General features: G+C 38.9%; 1 protein-coding gene across 1 annotated transcript in view; it reads right to left on the bottom strand.

Moving 5' to 3' along the window:
* Positions 1–27,878, bottom strand: part of ARHGAP42 (Rho GTPase activating protein 42) — a 259,773-nt gene that overhangs the window by 42,276 nt on the left and 189,619 nt on the right. The window contains exons 7-15 of the mRNA XM_045019415.1: positions 20,377–20,481; positions 16,332–16,461; positions 13,984–14,084; positions 10,593–10,702; positions 6,167–6,245; positions 4,945–4,984; positions 3,806–3,868; positions 1,975–2,049; positions 319–403 (exon numbers count right to left, since the gene is read on the bottom strand). Coding sequence (XP_044875350.1) covers positions 319–403; positions 1,975–2,049; positions 3,806–3,868; positions 4,945–4,984; positions 6,167–6,245; positions 10,593–10,702; positions 13,984–14,084; positions 16,332–16,461; positions 20,377–20,481 — 788 coding nt within the window. The remainder of the gene's footprint in view (positions 1–318; positions 404–1,974; positions 2,050–3,805; positions 3,869–4,944; positions 4,985–6,166; positions 6,246–10,592; positions 10,703–13,983; positions 14,085–16,331; positions 16,462–20,376; positions 20,482–27,878) is intronic.

The following is a 27,878-nucleotide window of genomic DNA, read 5'->3' on the forward strand; positions in this document are numbered from 1 at the left end:
ATAAAGGATTTAACAAATTAGAAAGATTGTCTCATACTGTGCAGTTTAGATAACGGATTTACAGATCAACAAATGCAATTAACTTATTCCCCCTCCAAATGTAGGGTTTTATAGAGCACAACTGATTCAACAGCAGGCAGACAGATAGCATAATCAAATGCAGATTCATTAATATATATAATTACTGGAATATTATTAGGCTAGCCAAAATCACTACATATTTTTAGTGTTCTAAGGGGGTGAAAGAGACGTAATGCAATATCAAGAAATAAGGGTAAATGGACATGAAATAAGATACGTGTAGAGCATCATACTGACCTGAGGTAGTTTTTTAGTCCACTTGTTATTGTTTTATTGTCCCAAATGTCCATATCAATATCCATATCAGGAGGGGATTTAGGGGCTGGTAGAAAATTGAATTAGGACTGTATTATACTTTGACTAGCAGACTAGTTAGGAAAGCAACACAACACTTAAACAACATACAAAGATTATGTGTTAATTTCTTATGGTTATTTTATTACCCAGATTAACTAACACCTTGAACAGACATTGAAATCCTTTAATTTTTGTCAAGTATCAGAAAAATGGAATAGCATCTAGTATATAGACATCTCAACTATGTGCCCAACTTCAAAGAGTAAACTAAACCAAAGGTGATACAGGGGTTGCCAGTTGCTCTGGTTTTGATATAGAGCAATCTTCAAAAAAGGGGGAGGTTATATCCAGATTAGCAAAATAAGTGAAACCCCAGGATCCCCCAAAAAGGAAAGTGTTATAAACTGTGAGTTATTAATTGATGATGGTTGTAATATATTGACCTAAAGTTGAGGGACACTTCTGGGTGTTTGGTATTCCATGCCTTGACAAACAGATCCAATAAACTCAGCATTACAATTAAATGAAGAAAGGGATTTATAAATGTATTTAAATAATCACAGCTACAAAATATAAACAAATCCAATGGGTCTAATTTTTCTCAACTGTCCACATGAGCCACCTTTGCTCCATGATTTGCATTGACTGCCCATTTGTTTCTGAATTGAATTTAAGATGTTGTTTTTGATCGGGGTGTTCCGATGGGAGACACTTCCTCTATCCTTGTGTCATGCTGCCTCAGTCAGTTGACACACTCCAGTTGGATTCCCCTTAAATTAAGAGAGAGGGCTGGCAGCAGAGTGTTCTCAGGTCTGGAGCCAGCTTTCCTGAATAGCCTGGGTTTGTTGACCACTGGGGCATGTTGCAATGTACATCCATTTATACAGGCTGCAGTGGAATTAGTGTTTGATTAAATGTGGGAAGGGAGTTCTGTGTTTCATAGAGGATTGAGTCCTGTTGATCATTGAGAGGTAAAACTTTTTTTTCCCTTGTAATTTGTGTTGGGGTGTTGAGAGCTCTGGACAGATTTCCTGTTTCATTTTTTAATAAATTCAAATAAATAAACTAAATTAATTGTGAAAAATGCACATATATCCATAGTCCGTGTATGCAATTTCAATGACTCTCTGCACAAACTGAGGCTATGTCTACACTACTGTGGTAAGTCGACCTACGTTACGCTACGCAATTCCAGTTATGTGAATAACGTAGCTGGAGTCAATGTACCTTAGGTTGAGTTACTGCAGGGTCTACACCGTGGGAGGTTGTAGGGGGTAGAGTACAGGGGTTGACTGGAGAGCCATCTGCAGTTGATTTGGTAGGTCTTTACTAGACCTGCTAAATCGACCGCTGGTGGATCAATCTCAGAGCGCTGATCCTGGCTGTAGTGTAAACCTGCCCTGAGTAACAATGGCCAGTTACATACATAGCTAACTATTTGCATGCTTACTCACTTAATTTGCCACCTGTAATTGCAAGTGCAAACTAAACTTACTACTGTATACACATTTTTGAGCAGAGACAGTGAAGGAAATCATGTCCATAATGTCCTTGGTGGATATTAGAGTTTTTCATACAAAATCTTCCAAAACTTACAAAATATGGTATTCATCAGCTTTTGCACTTTGGAGTTTACACCTCCTATTCTGTACAGCCCCAAGATTGTGATACCTATATGGAAAAAATACAGGATAATGAACTGAATCATGGCACCAAAAGTACAGCATGTTCATGTAAATGGACACATAGGTGAGACATTTGGGTGTAAATTTTCAAAATGGTTTATGAGGTTTAACCATCCATTAATTTATAGGAAGTTATGCAGCTAAATTCCTGTACACCACTTTGGACTATTTAGCGCCATTTTGGGAAATTACCAGACATATTTTACTGAAATTACACCATATTATAAACAAATCTTAGCTATATGTTAATTAAATGAAACCCCACAAAAGGGCCCAACATTCTGTCCGACTGACTCACGGAAAGGAGCCATGATAGCAGACAATGGAATGATGTCTGAGAAGTTAAAAATAAGTCCCAGAAGCACTCTAGAGGCATGTCCTCACTTCCTAGCCCTGTTCTTGCTTACCAAGAAATGTAAACTTGTGTAACACAAGCCACTTCAGTGGACTTACTCTGAATTTACACCAGTGCAAATGAGAGTGGAATAATGTCCTCCATATCCAAAAGTTGCTGACAATTACAGCAATTACTTTCGTACAGAACTTACTGGTGATACAAACAATTCTACTTAAAACATCTGCACAGTCTAGTGTTTTCCTTGTTTATCTGCAGTACTGCAGCTACTTTGTCAATGCTGAATGACAGGATTGTTTTAATTTGTAGAGCCCCAAAACAAGATAAAGGGACAGCCTTAGGTCCCAATTATCCTCAAATGGTTGAGACAGGCATGGCCCAAATGCAAAGAATATTTTTTATAGTACTGTATGGGAAAATGCTACTGGATAATTTTCTATATCAGGCCTTTATAGTATTATATTTTAACACTCGAATGATGGGAATTTCATGAACCTCGATTTTCAAAGCAATACTGAGCTATGATAAAAAATCAAGTCAGAAACAAATCTTGACTTGATCTCCTTTTTTTCCTTAGCACCTTGTACTATAGAGAGTTCTTAGGTGTAACCATGGCAAAGTTCTTTTCTGAGGATGTTTGAGAAAAAACAATTATAATTTGTCACAATCTCAAATGCCTAAACAGGAGGATGCTTCTTAAGTTCAGCCAATTTATTTAGAAAATCATTCCTAATACACATATTTAATTTTAATTTTGATGTTATTAAACTTTTTGTCTATTTGCCATATCAAGTTTTACTATTTTAAAATGCTTGTATTATTGGTGCCTCTTTCAACATAATGTTCAAAATTCTGCTCTCAGTAAGAAGCACATGACCTTATTTGTTTCAGAAGGTTACACAGGAATAACTGAGGACTGATTTATTATGAGTAGTAAAATACTATATCAGCAGTAGCTAGACTATTATTTTGTTCTTCTTCCCATATAGGGCATAACTTTCCTACTATTGAATTTCAGTTATTAAACACAAACAATGGATGAACCATGAATGAAATGTATAACTGGTATAAGGCAAATAAAGTTAAGGGAGTAAGCTAGGGATAAATTTGTCCCAATGTGTATTAAGTACAACTGAGCATTAAATTGACTAATAAGAGAAAAGTGTTAATCTAAAAAAACAAACAATAAGTTGCTATAATTTATACTTAAATGATAAATTAAAGATTTTGGCAACAGTGTTTCAGCTGTGAAAAGTACAAGTTGAGTGACACATAGATTCCAAACTGAACTTGGAAAATATTTTCTGCTTAAGCATTGGAAAGTAACCTATGTCAGAGAAAACCATATGCATACTATGTAATATATAGAGTGTAATGTAATACATACCTCTTGTCTCCACAGCAAGAATACATTTCCTCACAAAGTTAAAACCTGCTTCATTTAAGAACACTATAAATTGAAGAAAAATACATTATTTACTTTAATCTGCCTTTCTGGTTAGCTACATCTTCATGTTAGGATCAGATGTGAGCCCTAAACATTTGTCCATAAGAGCATAGCACCTAGAGGTAGTAACTATTATTTATATTATTGTTTAATTACATCTTTATCCTAAAAGAATGCAATTAAACTTTCTGCTCATTAGTATATTCATGTGTGTTTGTTATTATATTTTTAGTATGTATATTTCAAAACTAGAATTCTTTAACATATGTTAGAAATAAAAGTGTGGTAACCTAACCACACCACTTGTATGGCCGAAAGCATGTCTATGGAAGCAGCAATGGCTACATGATTGAGAGATGAAACGGAAGGAGTCATGTTACGTTACAGGATGTGTAGGATAAATACAGTGAAGAATGACATACAAAAGGTTTAAATATGAATGAAACTGTGAAGCTGGTACAAGCTAGAAAGTGTTGGACAGACTTCATTTGGCTCCATTGTTATTGCTGAGCTGATGGATGGGAAGCAAAGAATAATAATAATGTGTGTGTGTGTGTGTGTGTGTGACACCTGCACAGACACACATAAATTATAATGGAGTAACTGCATGATAACGTAATGTTTTCCCATCACCACAATAAAAGCCATAATATCCTATGTCTGAAGACCATAAACAAGTTATCAGGTACAGGGATATTGTTATGTCAGGGTGCAGGTGGTCCATTTTATTTTATATATACATTTATATATACAACTATGAATATATCTATAGCTATCTAGAGTGACATTATACATAGTGTACTGTTTTGGAACCACATTAGCCAGAAGCATGATTTATTTTAATTTTCTCCCAATTTAGATTTGATTATAATACAAACATTGAAGACTTCTTCACACCTGATGTAACTGACCCTTGAGACAAGATGTACTTTCTTGCAAGTTGACAGAAAAGAGTAATTCTTGGCAATATATGAAAATATAATAATGTAATTTGCAACCCTAATATGCCTGAAAACAAGGACATTATACTGCAGAAATCCAGGTATATTTAATAATTTTACATAATTAAAAAAACTTACTTTCTTCCTTCTTGCTAATAATGGCTGGCAAAGTGTAAATCTGAAAAAAGAAAACATTGCAATATGAACATTTGTGACTTCCAGGTCAGTTAACAGCTCTCAAGCCAGTGTGAACACATTTTGCATTAGCATGTTGCATTGGCCAAGCCTTGCTCCTGCCATTTATTTACTATGCAGTCATTGTAAATGAGCTTAACAAGCATAAAACTTAAAATGTTGCCTCTAGCAGACAGTTTCTCTTATGAGAGTTCAGTTCAACTACACATTTGGGTAGCTGAAAGATGGTACTGAGTTGCCAGAACTGTAGATTCTGTATTGTTATATGTGAGCCCTGTTTACTCTCAGTCCTTACTCCTTGGTTGGACCTGCTCAGTGAGACCAGGTGCCATCTAGCCAGGGCTGGCTCCAGGCACCAGCTCAGCAAGCAGGTGCTTGGGGCGGCCAAGGGGAAGGAGCGGCATTTCTGGCTCTTCGGCGGCAATTCGGCGCCGGGTCCCTTGGTTCCTCTCAGAGGGAAGGACCTGCCGCCGAATTGTCGCCAAAGAAGAAAGCGGCGCGGCGGAGCTGCTGCCGATCAGATCATGGCTATTTCCCTGCCGCTTGGGGTGGCAAAAACCCTGGAGCCGGCCCTGGATCTAGGTCATAATTCTGAACAATCATCTTCACCCTTTTGGGTCTACATGTGGAGCTGTGCCATTGTATTCAATGGAAATCTCAAGTGTAGGTTAATGGCAGGAGGAAATCTCAGGTGAGCTTCTCTCATCAACACCTACCAGCCTCCATCACAGTTTCTTTTCTCTGCAGCACCTTTAAAGGTGGCGATATTGCTGCTCAAAGGCATCACCCCGAAGATGACTTGCTCTCAAATTCACAAATTGTGCCTGTGCACGTGTCCTGTATGCCAACGAAATATTATGTTGGCCGGATTGTCAATATCCCAACTAACTTAAGTTACTCAATGTGTGACTACAGATTGAGATATACTATTTTTTTCTGCTTTATTATTAATGTAATGATTATCTTATCATTCGTGTTTATTTTACCATTGCTTTGTTCATACAGCTTGCGAAATACCGTTTGCATGTATGCATTGTGTCGTAAAAGTTTATGTAAATTGTTTCTCCGTCTTTGAGATATTTTGAGAAGCACGGCAATTTGTTCTTCTCACTTTTGTATACAAGAAATCTGAACTCATAATAAATAATCTAACAAATTTCCTTACTGGTTCCTTTCCATCCATAGCTTCCAGCCAAAGTTTCCTGTTGGACTCTGAAAAAGCCTGAAGTGTTATGATCCCATGTCTATTAAAACAAAATATATATTATTTAAAACATATTAATTATTTTTCCAACCAATGATATTTAAGATCGTTTTAACAGGAAATATGATCTAGTGTAAACATAATTATTTACTTTTTTGTAGTACTAGGCATGTATCTTGACCTTTCTGTGTCTGTTTTTTATCTCTGTGAAACTGGGATAATAAAACTTACTCTGTCACAAGGGAGTGTAAGACTTCATTAGTTAACATTTGAGAATCTCAGATGAAATGTGGTATCAAAGTGTAACTATGAATTGTTTATGCAGCTGATAAAAAAATAAATTAATTCAGTAGACATGCCTACTTAACTAATGGAAGAGGCTCTGTAGAAATGGGGTTTATTAGTGATACAAAAGCACACACACCTACTACAAACTCAGTGTAAATATTACTTATATATATAGTCAGCTGTATAAACAATTCATAGTTCCGGATCTTTTTGTCTGCATCAGTGAGCTACTTTAAACGTGATGGCAGTCCAAAAACTGGCAAACATGGAGCGTCAAAGAAAAGCCCCTTTAAGAAGCTTTGCTCTCACCTGTCTAGGACCTATCTATTCAAAACTTTTGACACCTTGTTTGAACACACAGTCTTCCTTTGTCAAATACAGAAATAAAAGATACTAAATTTATACTAATTATCCCCCAGAGTATTCTCACCACTTAAATATAGATGTACACAAACAGAGCTCCACAATCCTGAAGAAGAAATGAAAAGCCTGCCTCATTAAACCAATATTGGATGTTATTCTACAAATTATGTGCTATCTCAATCACGAGAAATCAAGAAGCTACTGGGTGAAATTCTACAGCCTGCATTATGTAAGAGGTCAGATTAGATGATCACAATGCTCTCCAATAGCTTTAAAATCTGTGCCTCTCTCCACATATATATTTAAAATGTAAAGCGTAAGTTATAGTTTCAAACCAAAACAGGGATGGGGAGGAGAATACATATAAAGAGTCCTCCTACTGAAATTAGGAAGGTCATGTCATTTGATAAACATTTTCTACCTACACACAATGTTTCATAAAACATTTTAAACTGTAGGGGGAGGAATAGCTCAGTCATTTGCGCATTGGCCTGCTAAATCCAGGGTTATAAGTTCATTCCTTAAGGATGCCATTTAGGGATCTGGGGGAAAGAAAAGGACATTATGTCCTTAGTGGCCTGAAAGGCCTCTGGTGTGGATAGCACACCAAGTGCCTCTGACACTTTCCAGCATAGCAGGTGCCACCATCTGGAGGGGAAGAGCTGCCACATGCAGGTCTTTGATCTCCACCAGCTCTCTCTTTTCCTTCATGGGACGTAGGAGAACAGCCTTTCTTTGCTTTTTTTGCCAGTAACAGGGATGGGGATCAGTAGCACACTCCACACCGAGGCCATGGTGCTTGGAGCAGAGTCTGATCTTGTCGGCTCCGAGGCTGGTGCAAGGGCTGACTCCACAAGGAACACTCCTTCTTGGTCTGCAGTCTGAAGCTCTTGCAAATGTGACACTTGTCGCTCATGTGGGTTTCCCCTAAACATGTCAGATAGCTTCTATGGGGATCACTGACTGGCATAGATTTTTTGCAACAGTCACAAGGTTTGAAGCCTGTTGATAAGGGCATGCCTCGTCCCTAGGTTGAGTCCCATACAGAACTAACTATTTCTAGCTTAACACTAAGGGAACTATTGACTATACAACATTAAACAACAATATACAACACATTCACTACTAGACACAGTAGAGACAGGAAAGCTTGTCAAAGCAAGGAGACATTCCAGCACTGTCACTGGTGGTAAGAAGGACCTGAGGGAGGGAGGGAGGGAGCTGGTGGCACCCCTTATACTGGCTGCAATACAAGAAGAACTCTTATAAAAATCTGAGCTGAAAACTGTTGAGAACAACATCTGAGTAAAATTTAAATTGTTTCACTTAGATGTGTTTTCATATCAGATTGTTTCTTTCATTTAGTGCAGTGGTTTTCAATCTTTTTTCCTAAAAAATTTCGAATGGAGGTGTGGTTCCCTTTGGGAATCTTAGACAGTCTGCGGACTCCAGGGGTCCCAGGATCATAGGCTGAAAAACACTGATTTAGTGATGCACTTCAGCCTATGCTGTCTTATCAGCACTTGCAACATCTCCATATAGATTCTGAGTACTAGGTGGGAGAGGATTAAGTCTCATGAGATGAGAGGTTTGGAGGTGGAGGAGGAGTTGCTCATAACAGTCCTTTCCAGGTCTTTAAAGACTTTGTTGTACCTTATAAACCCTATGAGTAAATAATTATTCAATGAAGGCCAAACCCTGCAAGTTACCAAATGTCCTTCCTCTCTGACTGAAATTGATCACTGTTGAGGATACTCAACAATTCTCAGGATTACATCTTAAAAAAACTTAAGCCTAATCTTTAAAATCAGTATTCAGTTATTTAAAGTCTGTCGTTAACTTTGTATTCTTCCCAGTTCCCCTATGTTTTAATAGTGTATAAATTAAAAAACATGAAACAGCAAGGAAGTATTTTATCATTACAAATATATTTGACATCAGAATCTCCCTTTCACAGAGGAAGCCAAGTTTCAATGTGTCATCCAGAAGTGATAAGTGCCACTTTTTGCATATAGGCTGCCTGCCAACTGATAATTTCTAGGTATCATGTTGACCAGAACTTTTTATCTCCTCTGCTGACTCACACAAACCTCCACTGGTTTCCTGTTAAATATGGAACCAATTTCAAAACTTGACTTCTTGTCAGTCTCTGAAAGGTCTGTCTCCTTTCATAATAGTATTTTAAGCAACCTTGTGAACTAGTGTGCTTTCAACTTTTTTGTCTAAATTTTCAGAAAACATTTAGGTGTAAGCTCTCTGCATTTTAACTTGTTAAAGCAAATCAAAATAAACAAGACTTGTTAAACCAAGTTAAAATTAACAAGTTTTATTCCAAAAGTGTATAACTCCATTTAGGTAATAAAAAAAAAGGGTAATAATTGGAGATATACCAATCTCCTAGAACTGGAAGGGACTGTGAAAGGTCATTGAGTCCAGCCCCCTGCCTTCACTAGTAGGACCAATTTTTGCCCCAAATCCCTAAGTGGCCTCCTCAAGGATTGAATTCACAACCCTGTATTTAGCAGGCCAATGCTCAAACCACTGAGCTATCCCTCCCCTCAAGGGTTTTAAATTTAAAGAGAACTGAAAGAATTTAAGATCTTTCTAAAACTTTAAGGACAAAACTCACTTTTTAACTATCTTACAGTAGCGCTACCATCATTTTGTCGGATAAAGTTAGTTTTGATATATTTTGATCTTTGAATTTGAACCACTCTCTGATTTTGGTTTTCCAAAACAAAATTGTAACCTATGGTTTTTTTTAACAAAACCAGAACAAGAACAACCCAGTTTTGCCCATATTTCTGAAATTAAATGGCACCACATATCAAGTAATTTATCCCAACATACCCCCACCCCAAATTTGTAATGCTAATGACTGGATTTTACCTATTAATACAGGACTTTAGATTACAGGTATATCTATCTTTCACAAGCACAAAATTCACCACAAAATTAACATGTTATAAAATAGTGACACTTCCCTGACAGGTGTTTGCCCAACCTCCTCTTAAAAATCCCCAATGACGGAGATTCCGCAACCTCCCTAGGCAATTTATTCCCGTACTTGAAAACTGTTATGTTCCCTCTCAGGCTTCTCTTCTCCAGACTAAACAAAACCAATTTTTTCAATTTTCCCTCAGAGATCATGTTTTCTAGCCCTTTAATCATTTTTGTTGCTCTTCTCTGGACTTTCTCCAATTTGTCCACATCTTTCCTGAAATGTAGCGCCCAGAACTGGACACAATACTCCAGTTGAGGCCTAATCAGCGCGGAGTAGAGTGGAAGAATTACTTCTCGTATCTTGCTTACAATACTCCTGCTAATATATCCCAGAATGATGTTTGCTTTTCTTTGCAACAGCGTTACACTGTTGAATCATATTTAGCTTGTGATCCACTATGACCCCCAGATACCCTTCCACACTACTCCCTCCTAGGCAGGCAGTTCCCATTTTGTATGTGTGCAACTGATTGTTCCTTCCTAAGTGGAATATTGCAGTATAAGTTTATTAATTGAACTGTAAGTTTTCCAAAAAACAGATATGTCTATCCAACATGGTTAATTGTGCATGGATAATACACACATGTAGTGTTATTTGTTTTGTGGTCAGAAAAATAGGTTCTGAGCAATTAGGAGCACACATTTGAAAGTTTGGCCTTATACGCACATAGTTCTTAGGTAAATACATTTTATTAAATAATTAATAATGTTCTTTAAAAAAAGAACTTCAAACCTTTCAGATACTTCAATATCAAAACAGAAACGTTTGTCAATTGAATCAGTCTTTCTCCGGATGCAGGATTTTAGCTTGAATATTTCTGGTGAGCTTGTGACAAGGCCATTCTGTAAGACATACAAAAAAAGACAATCAGCACGCGGAGACAACATTGCGAACAGTGGGCTACAGAGCGAACAGGGGCCGCTAACAGGGAGTTTCGAGAGGGAGTTCAGGAGGGGAATGGGAAGGGGGCGAGGTACACCTGCCTTTCTTCAAAACCTTGGTGTAACCTTTAAACTAAACTATCATCAAAACTTCTTGATTTAAACAAAACCCCTCTCATTAACCTAAGTAGCTGTAGGAGAGAATGCAGGCAGAAGCCCAGCAGCAGAGTGGGGGCTATCCTGTTTATTGTGCTCAGTGTAGCATATATGATTACCTGCCCTGTGGGTGGGTGGCATATGTGTGTATTTGGTGCAAGGAGCTCCTGGCTCTCAGAGACTGCGTACGGGCTTTGGAGGCCAGGGTGGCAGAACTAGAGGAGCTAAGGGAGGCAGAGAGGTATGTTGATGAGGCTTTCCGGGACACTGTAGATTTGTCCCACGGTCCTCCGGTCAGACAGTTAAGGAGGATGAAAGGCTTAGGGAAGGAGAGCAGTCAACAGGAGCAGAGGGAACCTTCCCATAGTTGGGACCCTCCTTCCAGATGATGTTGGGGTATCCTCTCGCACTGATGTTACCTCTCCGGGGGAGGGAACTCTAGTCATTAGGAAAAGGCAGGTGTTAGTAATGGGAGATTCGATCATTAGAAACATAGATAGTTGGGTTTGTGATGACCGGGAGAACCATATGGTGACTTCCCTGCTTGGTGTGAAGGTTTCAGATCTCTCGAGGCATCTAGACAGACTTATGTGTAGTGCTGGGGAGGAGCCGGTGGTCATGGTACCTGTAGGTACCAATGACATAGGAAAGAATAGGAGAGACGTCCTGGAGGCCAAATTTAGGCTGCTAGGAAAGAGATTGAAATCTAGGACCTCTATGGTGGCATTCTCAGAAATGCTGCCAGTTCCATGCGCAGGGCCAGGTAGGCAGGCAGAACTTCAGAGTCTCAATGCGTGGATGAGACGATGGTGTAGAGAGGAGGGGTTTAGATTTATTAGGAACTGGGGAAACTTTTGGGATAGGGGGAGCCTACACAGGAAAGATGGGCGCCACCTAAACCAAAGTGGATCCAGAATGCTGGCACTTAACATTAAAAAGGTTGCAGAGAAGGTTTTTAAACTAAGAGATGGGGAAAAGCCGATTGTGCAGAGGAGCATGTGGATCGGACAGAGACTTCTCTTAGAGGAGAGTCTATTGCTAGAGATTCTCTAGGTTTTAGTCAGGAGGAGAGGATAGAAGAGGATAAAGTATGGGCCAGATCAGACAAGAAACATTCACATAAAAAAGGATCTGACACATCAGAAAAGGGCAGACAAATAAACAATGACATGTTTTTAAAGTGCTTGTACACAAATGCTAGAAGTCTAAATAATAAGATGGGTGAACCAGAGTGCCTCATGTTAAAGGAGGATATTGACATCATAGGCATCACAGAAACCTGGTGGACTGAGGACAATCAATGGGACACAATCATTCCGGGGTACAAAATATATCGGAAGGACAGAACAGGTCGTACGGGGGATGGGGGGTGGCTCTATATGTGAAAAAAAATGTAGAATCAAATGAAGTAAAAATCTTAAATCAATCCACATGTTCCATAGAATCTCTATGGATAGTAATTTTATGCTCTAATAAGAATATAACAGTAGGGATCTATTATCGACCACCTGACCAGGACAGTGATAGTGACGATGAAATGCTAAGGGAAATTAGAGAGGCTATCAAAATAAAGAACTCAATAATAGTGGGGGATTTCAATTATCATATTGGCATTAGAAAAGGTTCAGAGAAGGGCAACTAAAATGATTAGGGGTTTGGAATGGGTCCCATATGAGAAGAGATTAAAGAGGCTAGGACTTTTCAGCTTGGAAAAGAGGAGACTAAGGGGGGATATGATAGAGATATAAAATCATGAGTGGTGTGGTGAAAGTGAATAAGGAAAAGTTATTTACTTGTTCCCATAATATAAGAACTAGGGGCCACCAAATGAAATTAATGGGCAACAGGTTTAAAACAAATAAAAGGAAGTTCTTCTTTACACAGTGCACAGTCAACCTGTGGAACTCCTTGCCTGAGGAGGCTGTGAAAGCTAGGACTATAACAGAGTTTAAAAGAGAACTAGATAAATTCATGGTGGTTAAGTCCATTAATGGCTATTAGCCAGGATGGGTAAGGAATGGTGTCCCTAGCCTCTGTTTGTCAGAGGGTGGAGATGGATGGCAAGAGAGAGATCACTTGATCATTACCTGTTAGGTTTACTCCCTCTGGAGCACCTGGCATTGGCCACTGTTGGTAGACAGGATACTGGGCTGGATGGACCATTGGTCTGACCCAGTATGGCCATTCTTATGTTCTTAATGTAATAGAACAGAATATCAGGGTTGGAAGGGACCTCAGGAGGTCATCTAGTCCAACCTCCTGCCTAAAGCAGGACCAATCCCCAGACAGATTTTTGCCCCAAAATGCCCCCTCAAAGATTGAAGCTACAACCCTGGGTTTGGCCGGCCAATGCGCACTGAGCTATCCTTCCCCCCTTAAGGCCCTGATCCTGTGAATATTTACACACAAACGTAAACCCCTCTACTCTGCTTAAATTTAAGTATGTGTATAATTGCTTGCAGGGCTTAAAATTATACAAGCACATTATACAATCATTTTTATCTCTGTCATATATATATTGTAAGAGACAACATTACTTAATGTACTTTCTCACATAATTGTTTACCATTCTTCAGACAGTTCAACATAATACATTTAATAAAAGGTCTAATTATGAAAGTTTGCTTTGAAAACTCTCTCTGTAAGTAAAACTATTAGTATTTATCAAGTCTGAAAATGGCCCAGTATCTACATATTTATATCTGATATGATTAAATGTCAAGCAACTTTTAAGCAATAAAAATGAGGATGTCTAACTCATATTTCTGTGCTAAGTATTGTAGTTTTCTTACATGTTTGGAGATACCACAGAAATTGTATTATATTTAGCATGTATGGTATTTAGCATGTAAACGAGTTATGGAAAAAGTAGATATTTTCATTTGAAATACTTAATATGACCTTTATTTTTTTCATAAGTAAAAACATTTGTTAATCATTTTGTTGATCCATGACAGAGGGCATTTTGTTTACCCTAACTTGCCTAATATATTATTTTTTCCTCATAAATACCCTGAGTAGATAATATAAAATACACAAGCTGACTCTCATGTGTTTACTAAGAGATATGTCAAGATACTACTCACCACTTTCCCACCAGACTTTGTTTCAGCTGCACTCATTGTAAATGTTTTTGTCCCTTTATCGTAAGTACAGTAATGTTTTACCCAGGTAAATCCAAGGGGTCCTAGATGAAAGAAATGTAACAATTTAAAAAAAAAATCTCTGTGTGGACATTTTACCACAATTTTATCATGTTATGGATACATGTCTCTCTCATTTGTATTTCACAGGCAAATATTAATCTGAGTCAGCAGCAAATCAAAGAGAAAAACAAGTTGTCTGTTTTATTTCTGAACTATAACACATTCTTATGGTGCTTTCACCACATTTTTTTATGCTGGCAGCATTTTCACCAACTCTCAAGTTATATCAGAAGGGGAAAATTTTTCAAATCATTTTAAGGCACCTAAAGAAGGTCTGATATTGAAAAGCGCAGAGCACCTGCAGCTCTCATTCATGTCGACTGTAGTTGGAGATGCTTAGGGATACCTAGCCCTCCTTTCCTCCAATCCATACTCACCCTGCTATCTCCACAATACATTTGTTATAGCATTTTACAAATTTGCTTTTTTGGGAGAAATGAAATAACTAATTGTTTCATAGCCCAACGGTATCTTTAACCTCTTGTGTGGTACTAGCAATAAACACGTATAGTATTACATTCAGGAATGGCAAATACTACCCAAACTAACTTTTGGACAGCATACATAACTGGTTGTGGGAAGCTAAAGCCAGCATGACAAGGAAATAAACAATTAGCACCTTCATCTCTGAGGCAGAGATTACAGACCTTCTGACTTTTCCCCAAAATAAACTAATGATCAAATCCCTTTTCAGTGAGAGGATGTCAAGTTGGCCTCACACCATTTAATGAAACACTTCATGTGCCTGACATTTCACTCCTTTCTTGCTCTCCCATTAATAATGCCCAGTATAGTTTCCACTTAACACTGGTTTTTATTATTATTATTCAATTAAAGGGTACATGCTCTGCTCAAACCTCATCTATGTTACCGCTACTGCTGCTAAAAATCAGCAAGGTTAAATAAGAACAGAACAATGGCTCTCTCCTTTTTGCTCATATACGTTAACAGGAGTTAAGGTCAAGATTTCCGTGGGAAAGTCAATTATCTATAACACACTACAATCCCTTGAAATGGTTCTAGGAAGGCAGATATCCTCGGGACTGAATCTATACTAGTCATTTGGGTAAGACCAGGTATGATACAGGAGATTCTAATGCCAGATGCCAAGTATTTTAATATTAGACTCAGAAATTAGGAATGAATCAAAATTGGATTTGTATTCAAATAAATACCAGCATTTTATCATGATCTGTATTTGTTAGAACACCAAACTTGCACGCACACATACACATCTCAAACAAGGTCTCTCTACTTCTCCAGCTTCAGCTAGGCCCCATCAAACAGAGCACTGCGTAGCACACAGGATTGAAATTGCTTTACTAAGGGGTTATAATGAACTTGGTGCAGCTCACTCAGCCAGGTTGTTTACATTTGATTAGCTTTGAACAGTGCTATTTGATACTGCAGATCACATACAGCTTTTAATCTCTCTCCTGTCCTCAGTGTTTGGTATCCAGGGCTGTTCATTCTTTCAGTTTGGGTCAAACTGCTCTGTGGTTCATTTCATGTGGTCTCTGATTCTATTTCACCTTCACATTGTGATGTATTGGATGACTCCTCTCAGTGTTCTTGGTTAAGTCCATTAACTTTTTATTCTATTTGCTTAACCTCTTTGGACCCTGCTTAATTCCAATACCTTTCCTTATCACTTGCGTATAGATGAGCTATAAATCTGTACCTCTTTATCAGGGTTCTCCAGTTACCTGTTTTTGTATTTCATGTTGTTTCTCTCACGTATCAAATTGGAAGTTATACTTTGTTTTGCTTCTAAGTCTCTACATCTTATGCTTTGCCCCCAACTGTCTCATGGATTGGACACTGGGTTGTTCCCTAGAACTTCTTTATCACCCTATATCTGTGAGGATCTGCTAGAGGCACTGGGGCATTTGGGAGACATAAGACTGCTGGCTTTCAAGAGACAGAAATGGTGGCAGGGGGTCACCTGAGGCATGTGAGAGTGCTGAGAGGCCAGTCTGTCAGTTTTAAAGAGAAAGGCCTCTAACAAATCAGGAAACTTTTTTTCCAGCTTATGATTAGTTAGGGCCAGACAGCTCCTGGGAGAGTTCCCTGTAGGCCAGTTTGACCTTAAATATAAACAAATCAACAAAACAGACATGAAACCTGCCTTACAATTTACCCGGAACAATTTACTTGGCATCCCCTAAAAGCTGAAATGCACTAAGGCAATCTTCAAATACTGGTTGTACACAGATGTAATTACTCACGTTTCTCCTGCACATAGAGATAGCCTTCCATTGTCCATTGACTGGGTGGTTGGTAATCCTGGCTGGCAGATTTCATTCTCTGCATCAGTCTCTCAACTTCCTGCCTGGTACTTTCAAAATTATTTCGTGTCTAAGGAAAATAAAATGAGTAAAATCATACTAGTAACTTACTATTTCTGAAGTATCTAAGACTATAAGTATAGGTATTATTACTACCTCTGCTACTACACTGGAATATGCTAGTACATTCACATTTAAACAAACAGGGATGCTGCTCCAAAGGAAATTAAGTTATTAACCCTAGATGTACGTTATCCTCATTACTGTGCTTTGAAAACTGTCAGCGGAGCACTCAAAACCTTCACTTAAACCCACAAAAGTCAAGGAAATGCAGAGTGAAGAGCAGGAGCTAGATCAGTGGCTCTCAACCTTTCCAGACTATTGAACCCCCTTCAGGAGTCTTATTTTTCTTGCATACCCCCAAGTTTCACCTCACATAAAAACTTACAAAATCATACTTAAAAATACAAAAGTGTCACAGCACACTATTACTAAAAATTTGCTTACTTTCTCAATTTTACAATATAATTACAAAATAAATCAAATGAAATATAAATATTGTTCTTACATTTCAGTGTATAGTATATAAAGCTGTATAAACAAGTCACTTTATGAAATTTTAGTTTGTACTGGTTTTGCTAGTGCTTTTAATGTAGCCTGTTGTAAAACTAGGTAAATATCTAGATAGTTGATGTACCCCCTGGAAGACCTCTGCATATCCCCAGAGGTACATGTACCCTTGGCTGAGAACCACTTTGCTAGACTTCACTGAAAGTACACTCAATATCTTGCAAGATCTAGCCCTATCTGGTCAAAATATAGACTCAGATATTTGCATATTTGTGAAAATTACACCGTGTTCCTGCAGCAAATTTTAAAAGGTCAGTAAAAATAATCCTAATCCTAGTACTTAACTGGTATATACTGCTTTATATTTTCATGTATTGAAATTAACTAATTAATCCTCACAAGGTCCCTGTGAAGTAGGAACAGTATGTACTAAACTAAAGCTAAAATTTCCTTAGCCCATGTCTGTACAGCACTTTGAAGATGTAAAGCACTGTAAGTACTTATTGAAGCTCATGCCACTGTAATTAGAAAACAATTAGTGATTTAACTGACAAAAAAAAATTAAGCCACATACATGCATGGCTTTAAGCATTAGTATAATCACATGCAGGTTGAAGCACTCTCTGTGAGGCAAACTGTGGGACATTTAGACTACCCGCTGTATCGGCGGGTAGCAATCGATTTCTCGGGGATCGATATATCGCGTCTCATCTAGACGCGATATATCGATCCCCGAACGCGCTCCCGTCGACTCCGGAACTCCACCAGTGCGAACGGCGGTAGCGGAGTTGACAGGGGGAGCCGCGGACGTCGATCCCACGCCGTGAGGACGAGAGGTAAATTGATCTAAGATACTTCGACTTCAGCTATGCTATTCACGTAGCTGAAGTTGCGTATCTTAGATTGATCCCCCCCAATGTAGACCAGCCCTGTGTTTAGCTAGGTAGTGAAGTCTAAAGAGGCAAGGTTCCTCCTAGAACTTTTAAAGAAAACTTTTTCTTAGGGAGACCAAGGGTCCAATCCAAACTTCACTGAAGTCACTGGAAGTCTTGCCATTGACTTCAATGGGCTTTGCATCATGGCCCCTGTGTCCCTGAAACCAGGAAGGACCTTGTTTTCAGTACTCATCCATATGTCACTGCTGATTTTTTTTTAAAACCAAGACAGCGTTTTGTCTCAGTTCTTGTAAAACCAAGCAGAGTGGCCACCTGAAGGAAGTGGCTGGCAAGCTGATACAGTGAAACTGACATCAGGCTGGGTGAGAACGTGGACTCTGCAGGACCTATCACTTCAGAAAGGGCTGTCACATATTATTTTTGTCCTTCCCTCTATCAGGTCACCCATTGAACGACCCTCTTGAGACAGCCTTCCCTCATGCAGAAAGTGTGATTCAAGTTCAGTCACACTGGACACTGCTGCGAGTGATGAGTTTACAGGCAGCTCAGTTGATTCAAGCTTCTGCTCAACTCCTCTGCATTGCAGGTGAGTATTGGCCTGTGAAAGGGGCTATTAGAGGAAAGAACAAAAGGGGAAAAGGAGGCAGACAAAGGATAGAGTGGATGTGATGGAGTGAACAAATGTTGCAGAGGATGAAGCTGAGATAGGGCAAAAGGTAGGGAGGGAAGATGAAAGAAGCAGGAAAGAGGAAAACAAAAAGAGAGACAACTAAAGCATTGAAACTATAAGACAAAGGAGTAGACCCCATTTTTTCTTCTCCAATTCCTCGTCTCTTCCTATATGCCTCCCTGATCACCACCACACCCAACTAACTCCCCCCGTCTCTCCTGCAGGAAAACCATCTCCATTTTCTGTTCATCACCCTCTTGCTTACATAATTTTAAAGTTTCTAGCTTTCACATGTTTTGGGGAAAAAAATCAAAAAGGTTTCTTCTTCTCTCTGCCTGACCCAGAGCTATGGCCCTGCAGATGTCATCCCACAAGCAATTTAAATAAAGGCATTAACAATTATTTAAACAATAGAAAGAGGTGAATGTGTTTTTACCTAATGGTGAAATAGGAGAAACAATTTAGTAATTCTCGTTCTTGTGGCACATTTACATAGAAGGTGTTAACATAGTCTCAATTTATTTTTTATCTATCTTTGGTCCATTGTCCTCAGACCCAGATTGGTGGAGATCTCCCATACTTTAAAATAGAATATCAGGGTTGGAAGGGACTTCAGGAGGTCATCTAGTCCAAACCCTTGCCCAAAGCAGCGCCAATCCCTAGACAGATTTTTATCCCAGTCCCCTAAATGGCCCCATCAAGGATTGAACTCACAAGCCTGGGTTTAGCAGGCCAATGCTCAAACCACTTAATTATCCCCCCAAGTTATGGACCTGCACTACTTAAGTCACTGGACTGGAACATGGCTATTTTCTCATCCCTGCAGTGAAGCAACAGTGACCCCTTGTGCCTTTAACCAAAAGTGGCAAATATACAATTTGGAAGAAGAAAAGATTGTGAGGACTTGCGGACAGAGGGGGACTTCTATGTGCAGACCTGTGTGTGAAGTTAGGGCAGTGTTAGCGACCACCACTCTATGTCCTTGGACAGTGCTCTCCACGGGTTTCAGGATCCACATGTGGGAGCAGGCATAAAGGAGGATGGAAGGATTAGGGCCAAGTGAGATACACATTGTATTTCACATCAAACCTAAGAATAATACATTAATACAGTCCAGGGCAAAACCACCTTCATTCTGTGGAGTCCCTCACCCTTAAGGGAGTGGTTGCAGGGGCAGTAGTTAGCAGTAAATGTCCTGTCAGCACATCAGCCATGGAGACCAGCAATTGGCCTGTAGGCTGCAGGTTTAGGAGAGGTGATCTCTCAGGTAACCAGATCCAATCCCCTGGATGGCTTTCATATCAAGACAGGGACTTGGAAGTACACTCCATATTCAATGGGGAGTCAGTACAGACAACAGATCAGCAGGGCTAGTGGTTCATGGAAACCTGTGGCGCTAGGCAGATGAGCTGCTGCATTCTGTACCACACGAAGCATTTTCATGGTGTGTTCTTTTATTCCTGGACGTAGGCCCTGAGTTAGGAAAGCACCTGAGCACGTGCTTAAGTCCATCTCTATTCAAGACAACTTAAATATGAACTTAAAGTGTGAGCTTAAGTGATGTCCTGTACAGGGATACATTTGTGAATTGAGGAGACAGTGAGTTGCACTAGTCAAGCCTGGAGATCATGGATCAAACATCTGACAACTGATTTTCAAAGATTGCTGGTGGAAAGAAACTTGATGCCATACCTTTCATTCAGCAAACACTTTTCAATTATTCATATTTTTTATTTATGTTTCTAAACATTTCAAGATTTAGAATTGCAATAAAGCATTTCTACTTGCTCTTTTATTATTTTGAAATTCAATTAGCTGATAAATTGTAGTAAATACTGTTCAATCTTACATTCTGCAAGTTGAATTGCAACTGTTGCTTGTATGGGGTGAACTCCTGGGCCAGCTCATATCCCTCATGGTAAAAAGTAAATAATCCCTGAAGAAATGCCAAAAGCTGGAAAGGTAAAATAAGATGTTAATGTCAAAACATGCATTACAAATATTAAGAACCACAAATATCAAAACAGGCATTATAAATATTAATCATCACAAATATAACAGAACACATGCTGATTAAGAACATAAGAATGGCCATACTGGCTTAGACTAAAGGTCCATGTAGCCCAGTATCTTGTCTTCCAACAGTGGCTAATGCCAGGTGCCCCAGAGGGAATTAAGAGAATGGGGAATCAACAAATGATCCATCCCCCATTGCCCATTCCCAGCTTCTGGAAACAGAGGTTAGGGACACCATCCCTGCCAATCATGGCTAATAGCCATTGATGGACCTATCATCCATGAATTCATCTATCTCTGTTATAGTCTTGGCCTTCACAACATCCTCTGGCAAGGAGTTCCACAGGTTGACTGTGCATTGTGTGAAGAAGAACTTCCTTTTGTTTGTTTTAAACCTGCTGCCAATTAATTTCATTTGGTGACCCCTAGTTCTTGTGTTATGATAAGGAGTAAATAACACTTCCTTATTTACTTTCTCCACACCAGTAATGATTTTATAGACCTCTGTCATATCCCCCATTAGTCATCTTTTTTCCAAGCTGAAAAGTCCCAGTCTTATTAACCTCTCCTCATATGGCAGACACTCCATGCCCCTAATCATTTTTGTTGCCCTTTTCTGAACCTTTTCCAATTCCAATATATCTTTTTTGAGATGAGGCAACCACATCTGCATGCAGAAAAAGTTATTAACTGCAAAAGAGAAAAGTAATTTCAAAGCACAACTGACCCATTGTCCTTATATACAGGTGAATCTTAAGATGCTGGAAAACAAAAAATAAGGATACCTTATTTGTTGATCTCCTCTAATTAGCAAAACTATGATCTTAATACTCTTGGAGCCCATGCTTGCATTCCTGGACCACCCAAAACTCTCATCACTTTCAATGGCAGCTTTGCATGAGCAAGGAATGCAAACTTTCAAAGTTGAAGGGATTTTTGTTTTGTTTTGAATCTATGACAATTCAGAACATTTTTCCACCTTCCTCATTCCAAAATCTCTGTCTATGACCTATTTTCTCCAGATGAGAGTCTTGAAAATAAGTTTTGGACAGCTTCATAACTGAAATGAATACAAAAAGTTCCAGACCACTTCTTCCTGTCTAAAGAACAAAATATAAACTCTGATGAACTTTAACTGGTATGTCTTTTACAGTTTCCAGTAAAGAAATTTAAATCTGTATCAAGACTGGAAATTTCTTTCTTTTTTTTTTAAATTAATATTTAAGCAGAAAAGAGTGCCACTGAAGTTTTTGAAAGACTCATTTTGGTCCTTTAATGAATATAGTCCTGCCATCTATTTATGTTTAAAAGCCTTGTATTTAGCCTGATGTTTTTATACTGTGCCTATTGATAATAAAAAGAGGATAACTACTGATGATGCATCAAGTTATATCACTATTAAACCATTAATAGATAGTTTTTCTTGTGGCGTATGGCATAATTTAGTTTACGGTAATTATCTAAACATAAGAGCCTGAAAATGAAAGCACTATAGATACAATGTATTATTAGTACTATTATTATAATTATAGTACTTTATGTTTGACATACAAGTCAAATCTACAATAAGGATGTTTTCCACTTGGATACATAATTTAAAAGGTGGAAATCAAATGCTTAACGTATTTTTTTTCTTTATTTATGTTAGCAATACCACAGAGTATGAAAAATGAAACATTTTTAAAGTACTGATTTCACCATTTGTGCAATTTATATGATTTTTTTGCACTTCTCTCACCTGGGATATTGAAACTAGATTGTCTCATTCTCTTGTTTCATGTGCCAACAGAGTACTGCATTCTAGGGTGGCGAACAATGCAGTTGAATATTTGAAATAAAGCTGCTGCTGAGGATGATACTTTGTACATCTAGAGACCCTATGACCCCCAAAATCCCTCAATGTCCACTGGTAGAGTGCCCACTGTACTGTAACTCATATCAGGCTGGGCACACTCACTACCGCCAACATGTGTTGTCATAATATGTATCTAAAAAGTGTCTTGTAATGTGTCGTATGTAAACTGGTAACATGCTGGTCCTGAAAAATCACTGTGATGTGCATACTGGTTGGATACAAAGAGTTACATATGTGTGCCGACATAGGTTCTTAAAATATGTTTGTGAGGAAGTGCATTTGTAACCCAAACACCTCCTGGGTGTGGTGTTCTGTCCCATCGAGTGGCACCAAGACCACTTAGAGAGAGAGATTAATGAGTCTGCTCTACAGCCTTAGTTAACAGCCAGTTGGCTTTTAGCTCATGCTGTAGAGGCTCATGGACTAAGCTCCAGAGATCCCCGTTTCAATCCCACCGGCCAACAGCCGTCGGAGTTACACATATATCGAGCCTGCTCTAGACAAGGAATGTGGATTGCCTTGTCTGATTGGCTTGAATACAAGCAGAGGACAATTAAAGTATATTTGCATATAAGGTAAAAAAAGCAATCAAGCTAATGGAGGAAGTAGCTTAGAGAGCTCACCAGAGGTCAGAGTCTGTACCCCACGATGCCTTCCTGTTTTTTGAGGCAGAGACAATGGTCTTTGGGTAATATAAGGGGAACAAAGACACATTTTAGTTATCCACCACTTAGGGAACAGAGGATACAATACCGTCTGAGCCTGTGAAAGTTGGATCCCCTGGCCTGGAGGGCTAGAGATACCAGTAACTTGATGTAAGTAAGAAAACTGCTTAGGCAAAGACTGTAAATTCTTAAAATTAAGTATGAGTCACTAGAAAGCGTGTTTTGTTTTGCTTGTAACCAAACCTCTCTCTTTTTCTCTTTCTTAGTATCATTTAAATCTCTGTTCTTTATTAAGCTTATGCTTGTTTTATTACAGACCACCTCGGTGCTGTGTATTAAAGTGAAGTGTGAGTCTTCAGCTAACTTAACAGGCTGATGTGTGCACTGTCTCCTTGGAGGCAGCAAACTTCTGAGTATATCACAGTGAGAGGAACTGGACACTGCAGAGAGACATCTCCAGGGAACTCGATATCTGGGGTTAACTGATTGTTACCTGCAAGACAAGGTTTAGACTGGCAGAGTCTCAAGGAGATTGCTGGTGAGGTACACAGACTAGTGTGGCAGGGAGCTGACACACAGTCTAATCACCAGCAAAGCTCTCACCTGCTGAGACAGAGGGGTAACACAGTGGCTTTAAGTTCTAGGTGTCCTGAGCAGAACATTACAGGCCTTTCAATCTGTGTTTCTCAAAACACTTTACAAACAACAATTCATTAAGTTTCACAATACTCTTTTGTAGGTCAGTAAGTATTATTATCCCTAGGGGAAACTGAGGCAAAAAAATAAAGATCTCAAGGTTGCACAGCAAGTCAGCGGCAGAGCCTGGAACATAAAATAGACCTCTTGAGCATTAAGCTTTTTTAACATCTTATGTTTATTTACTTAAAGGCGAAAGGGATAGCTCAGTGGTTTGAGCATTGACTTGCTAAACCCAGGGCTGTGAGTTTAATTCTTGAGGGGGCCATTTGGGGATTGGTCCCCCTTTGAGCAGCGGGTTGGACTAGATGACCTCCTGAGGTCCCTTCCAACCCTGATATTCATTGATATATGTCAATGTCCATTTTAAAGCAACTGCAGATTACACAGCCAAGAGGAAAGACCCTCAGCTGGTGTATAATTGTCAAAGCCTCATTGACTTCAACTGGGCTATGGCAAGTTACACCACCTAAGGATTTGTCCCTTGCAACTTTCTCTTTATTAGAGGTTTTGCAAATAAAATGCGACAATTTCTCAGAAAAAAATAAAAGATCTAGCCAAGATCTGAGAATTGACATTGACTAGGGAATTTTTAAATTTGCGTTTTCCTCATCTAAAATATTTGTGGACATCTTTTGTTTTAAAGCTACTCTGTAAAATTTATTTTTAATGTGAAAAACCAAAATTAGAAGAATGTACTCTATGCTTATGGTGGGCTTTTTTAAATGACTAAACTATATAAAAAAAATGCACTGACCCCTTCTTGCTGTGCCACTTTATATGTTTTTTAAAGATAAGTTTAAGACCTGTTTGTGGAGAACACTCACTTTTGGCTGTTTATTCTATAGCTCTGGGAAAGATGCATTTAAAAAATAAAATCAGCAAACCTCCTGCACACATGCCCTTTACATTTTTTTGTCTTCATTTTCCCTAATACAAAGGGCTTTTGTTAAGGTTTGAGCATACTGTGAAATGAGAAAAAAATAACTGGCACTAGATGGCAGCAAAGTTGAATTTATAAGAAAGGCTAACACATCTGGATAAATGTAAGGATAAAATGCTTTATGTTTTAGCTATGGTGCATTAAGTTGTGTTTGTTTGTTTCTAAGTGACTATTCTTGCAGTGTGGCAGTCGTGCATTGCATGGGATCTGGTCTTGGGAATCTCTTGGTCAAGGGCTCCCCAAACACTCACCCCACCTACTCACGCTCCCAAAATGTTAACGTGTCTCTCTCACTCAGTCCCCTGATGTACTTCATGCCCTGTGTAGAAATCATGTATAGTGAGGATGCAGGTATGCATGTACGTAAACACCACTGCTAGTGGAAGGAGCCCTGTTCTGTAATGCCCTTCCACAGCCCCTGCAGGAGAGATTATGGCCTGGCACTGTCTTTGTAGAGCCAAAATTGAGGTGAAAAACTTTTGCCTCTAGCTCATGATGTTTGTAGCTTTTTGGTGGCTACTTACAAGCAGCACTATGTCAGAGTCTGGCCCATTGCGTGTAAATTTACAAAAAGCATTCTAAATGTTTTGTTTTTTAAAGATGATTCTCAGTATGTATTTTTCAAGGTGATCTTAATGTATTAAGAAGTGACTGGTTTCACCAAATGTTACATACAATCCCCAATGTGTTTATATTATCAATTTTCCAAGTACAACAAGCACTTTACTGCTACCTCACTCTGAATACCTAATTAGCCAGATCAATACAGAAATCAGACTTGTACTCATTTAACACAATAATCTGTCTGCATGCTGCGAGAGCGGCAAGGATTTCAACAGAGAACCTGAAACAGAATCCAAAGACTGCTTGGGCCTTTATTTATTTTTATGTAAAGTTTGTGACCCTGAGATTGCTTGGTCATTTCATTCTCACAGGAAGAAGATTGTACTTAGGTTTTGGACAGAAGAGGAATTTAACCTTTGGCCTGCAGTGCATCAGCCAAAAGTCACTGTCTCCTTACTTCAGTTTATTTATGCCTAAGTACAAAAAGGTACTTAGCTATCCAGTTTTAAATGAATTTGGTGAATAGTGTTCTGGGAAATGCAAAAAAGATGGAATTGGTTTTTGAGTTTTACTATCTACAAAGTGTCTTTTTAATAAAAAACAGAATTTATTTTAGATAGCTCAAGTTTACACAAGACCATCATAAACATATATGCAATTAGAATTAGTTTTATTTATTTATTTTTAAATTTTTGATGACTAGTTATTGATTCTATTCCTCACACTTCAGATAGGTCAGATTTTAATGATCTCTAAGGACTTGCTCCTGCTCCATGGAAATCAGTGGGAGATAAAAAGACGGAACAGGGTCCGACTAAGCAAGCATTAAGAGAAATCTAAATTCAACTTTCCATCAGACCAGTGTAAATCCTGAGAAAATGGCACTGGTTTTCACAGGGTTACTCTGGATTCACACTGGCATAACTGACAGCAGTTGTTGTCTGAGAGGTTGTTTTCATTTATTTATTTGCTTTTGATTTTAAACGTGTTGCAAGGTTTATTGTAGAATTAATTTAAATTGTGCTTCAGAGTTCAGTTCAAAACATCATGTATCCATCTCCATGCAGAGTTTCACTCTTGTTTTCCAAGAAAGAACTAGTTTTAAAAGAGTCAAGTAATATGGTAGATTGCCCTGTGGTGGGAGCTGTGTGCTACAACATGTACGCTGAAAAGAAAGTCTGGGATACACACCTTAACACACTTAAAACTGCCTTCACTAAAGAAAGGCACTCCACCAGAGAAGTACATTGCATCATGGAACAGGCCACCCAAGTACCCCAGGAGAACCTGCTTCAATACAGGAAAAAAATAAACCCACCACCAACTGCACACTCCTAGTTATCACCTACTACCCCACACTAGAACCCATATAGGGGATCCCAGATACAACCCATATTTGATGGGGGGACCTACCACTTCTTGAAATAAATCTTTCCCCAAAGCCCTCTTCTTGCCTTGAAACAACCCCACAACCTCATCATCAAAAATAAGCTCCCCGCAGACCAGAACACACCAACTCAAAGCAGCATCAGGCCCTGCTAGAACAACAGATACAAAACCTGCAGACAAATCTCCACTGCTACAATGATCAATACCCCACACAGCACACCTTTCAAGGTCCATGGGTCCTGTATATGGCATACCTCATCCAGAGCATCAAATGCCCCAATAGCAATCATGTGGGTGAAACAAGACAATCTCTACACTCTTGAATGAACACACACACACACACACACACACACAAATGATAACAGACAGAAACACTTCGTCACCCATGAGCAAAACACTTTTCACAAAGCGATCACTCCATATCTGACTTCCCAGTCCTTGTCCTCACAGGAAACCTGCACAACACTTTCAAAAGAGAAGCCTGGGAACTTAAATCCATAACTCTGCTGCACACTAAAAACCATGGACTTAACAGAGACACTGGTTTTATGTCCCATTACAACATTTTGTAACACACCCCTGCATTGTCTGCTAACCTTCCACTGTCCTACAACTGCAGACATGTTAACTGCCCACTTCAATTTGTGTCTCTCTTTATAAGTGTGTGAACCCTTTATGCTTAACAATCTGTCCCACCTCATATTTATCTTGGACACTATGATCACTTTCTCCAGACTTCAGGGAGAGCTCTGTGGGGCTTGAAAACTTGTCCTTTTCACCAACAGAAGCTGATCCAATAAAATATATTATCTCACCCACCTTGTCTCTCTAATACAGTAGAGGCAGCTCCCCAACCACTGTAATGTTAATATAATGCATTAAAGAAGAGAGTTCACAAAAACATTACTGAAGCAAACACATTTTCCAACACCTGAATTATCAACAAGAAAAATAAATAAGAGGAACTTCTGTATCATAATGCAATAAGATCTATAAACATGGAAGATAATACATACAAAACTGCTTAGCATACAGACTACAAAAACTGCTACATTTGAGCCAGGTCTATATATCTAGGCCTAGCTTTATCCTTAAATGGACCTACCCCACCCAGCAAGGGCAGCTAGAGAACACAATGATTCACTGTTCAGTGGGCAGCATTCACTGCAGTGTTTCTATAGCTTCCTTTCTTTGGTAGAACCACCAAAGGCAGGGCAGTACTG

Source organism: Mauremys mutica, chromosome 1, assembly GCF_020497125.1.
Source record: "Mauremys mutica isolate MM-2020 ecotype Southern chromosome 1, ASM2049712v1, whole genome shotgun sequence".
In the NCBI taxonomy this organism is placed as follows: domain Eukaryota; kingdom Metazoa; phylum Chordata; order Testudines; family Geoemydidae; genus Mauremys; species Mauremys mutica.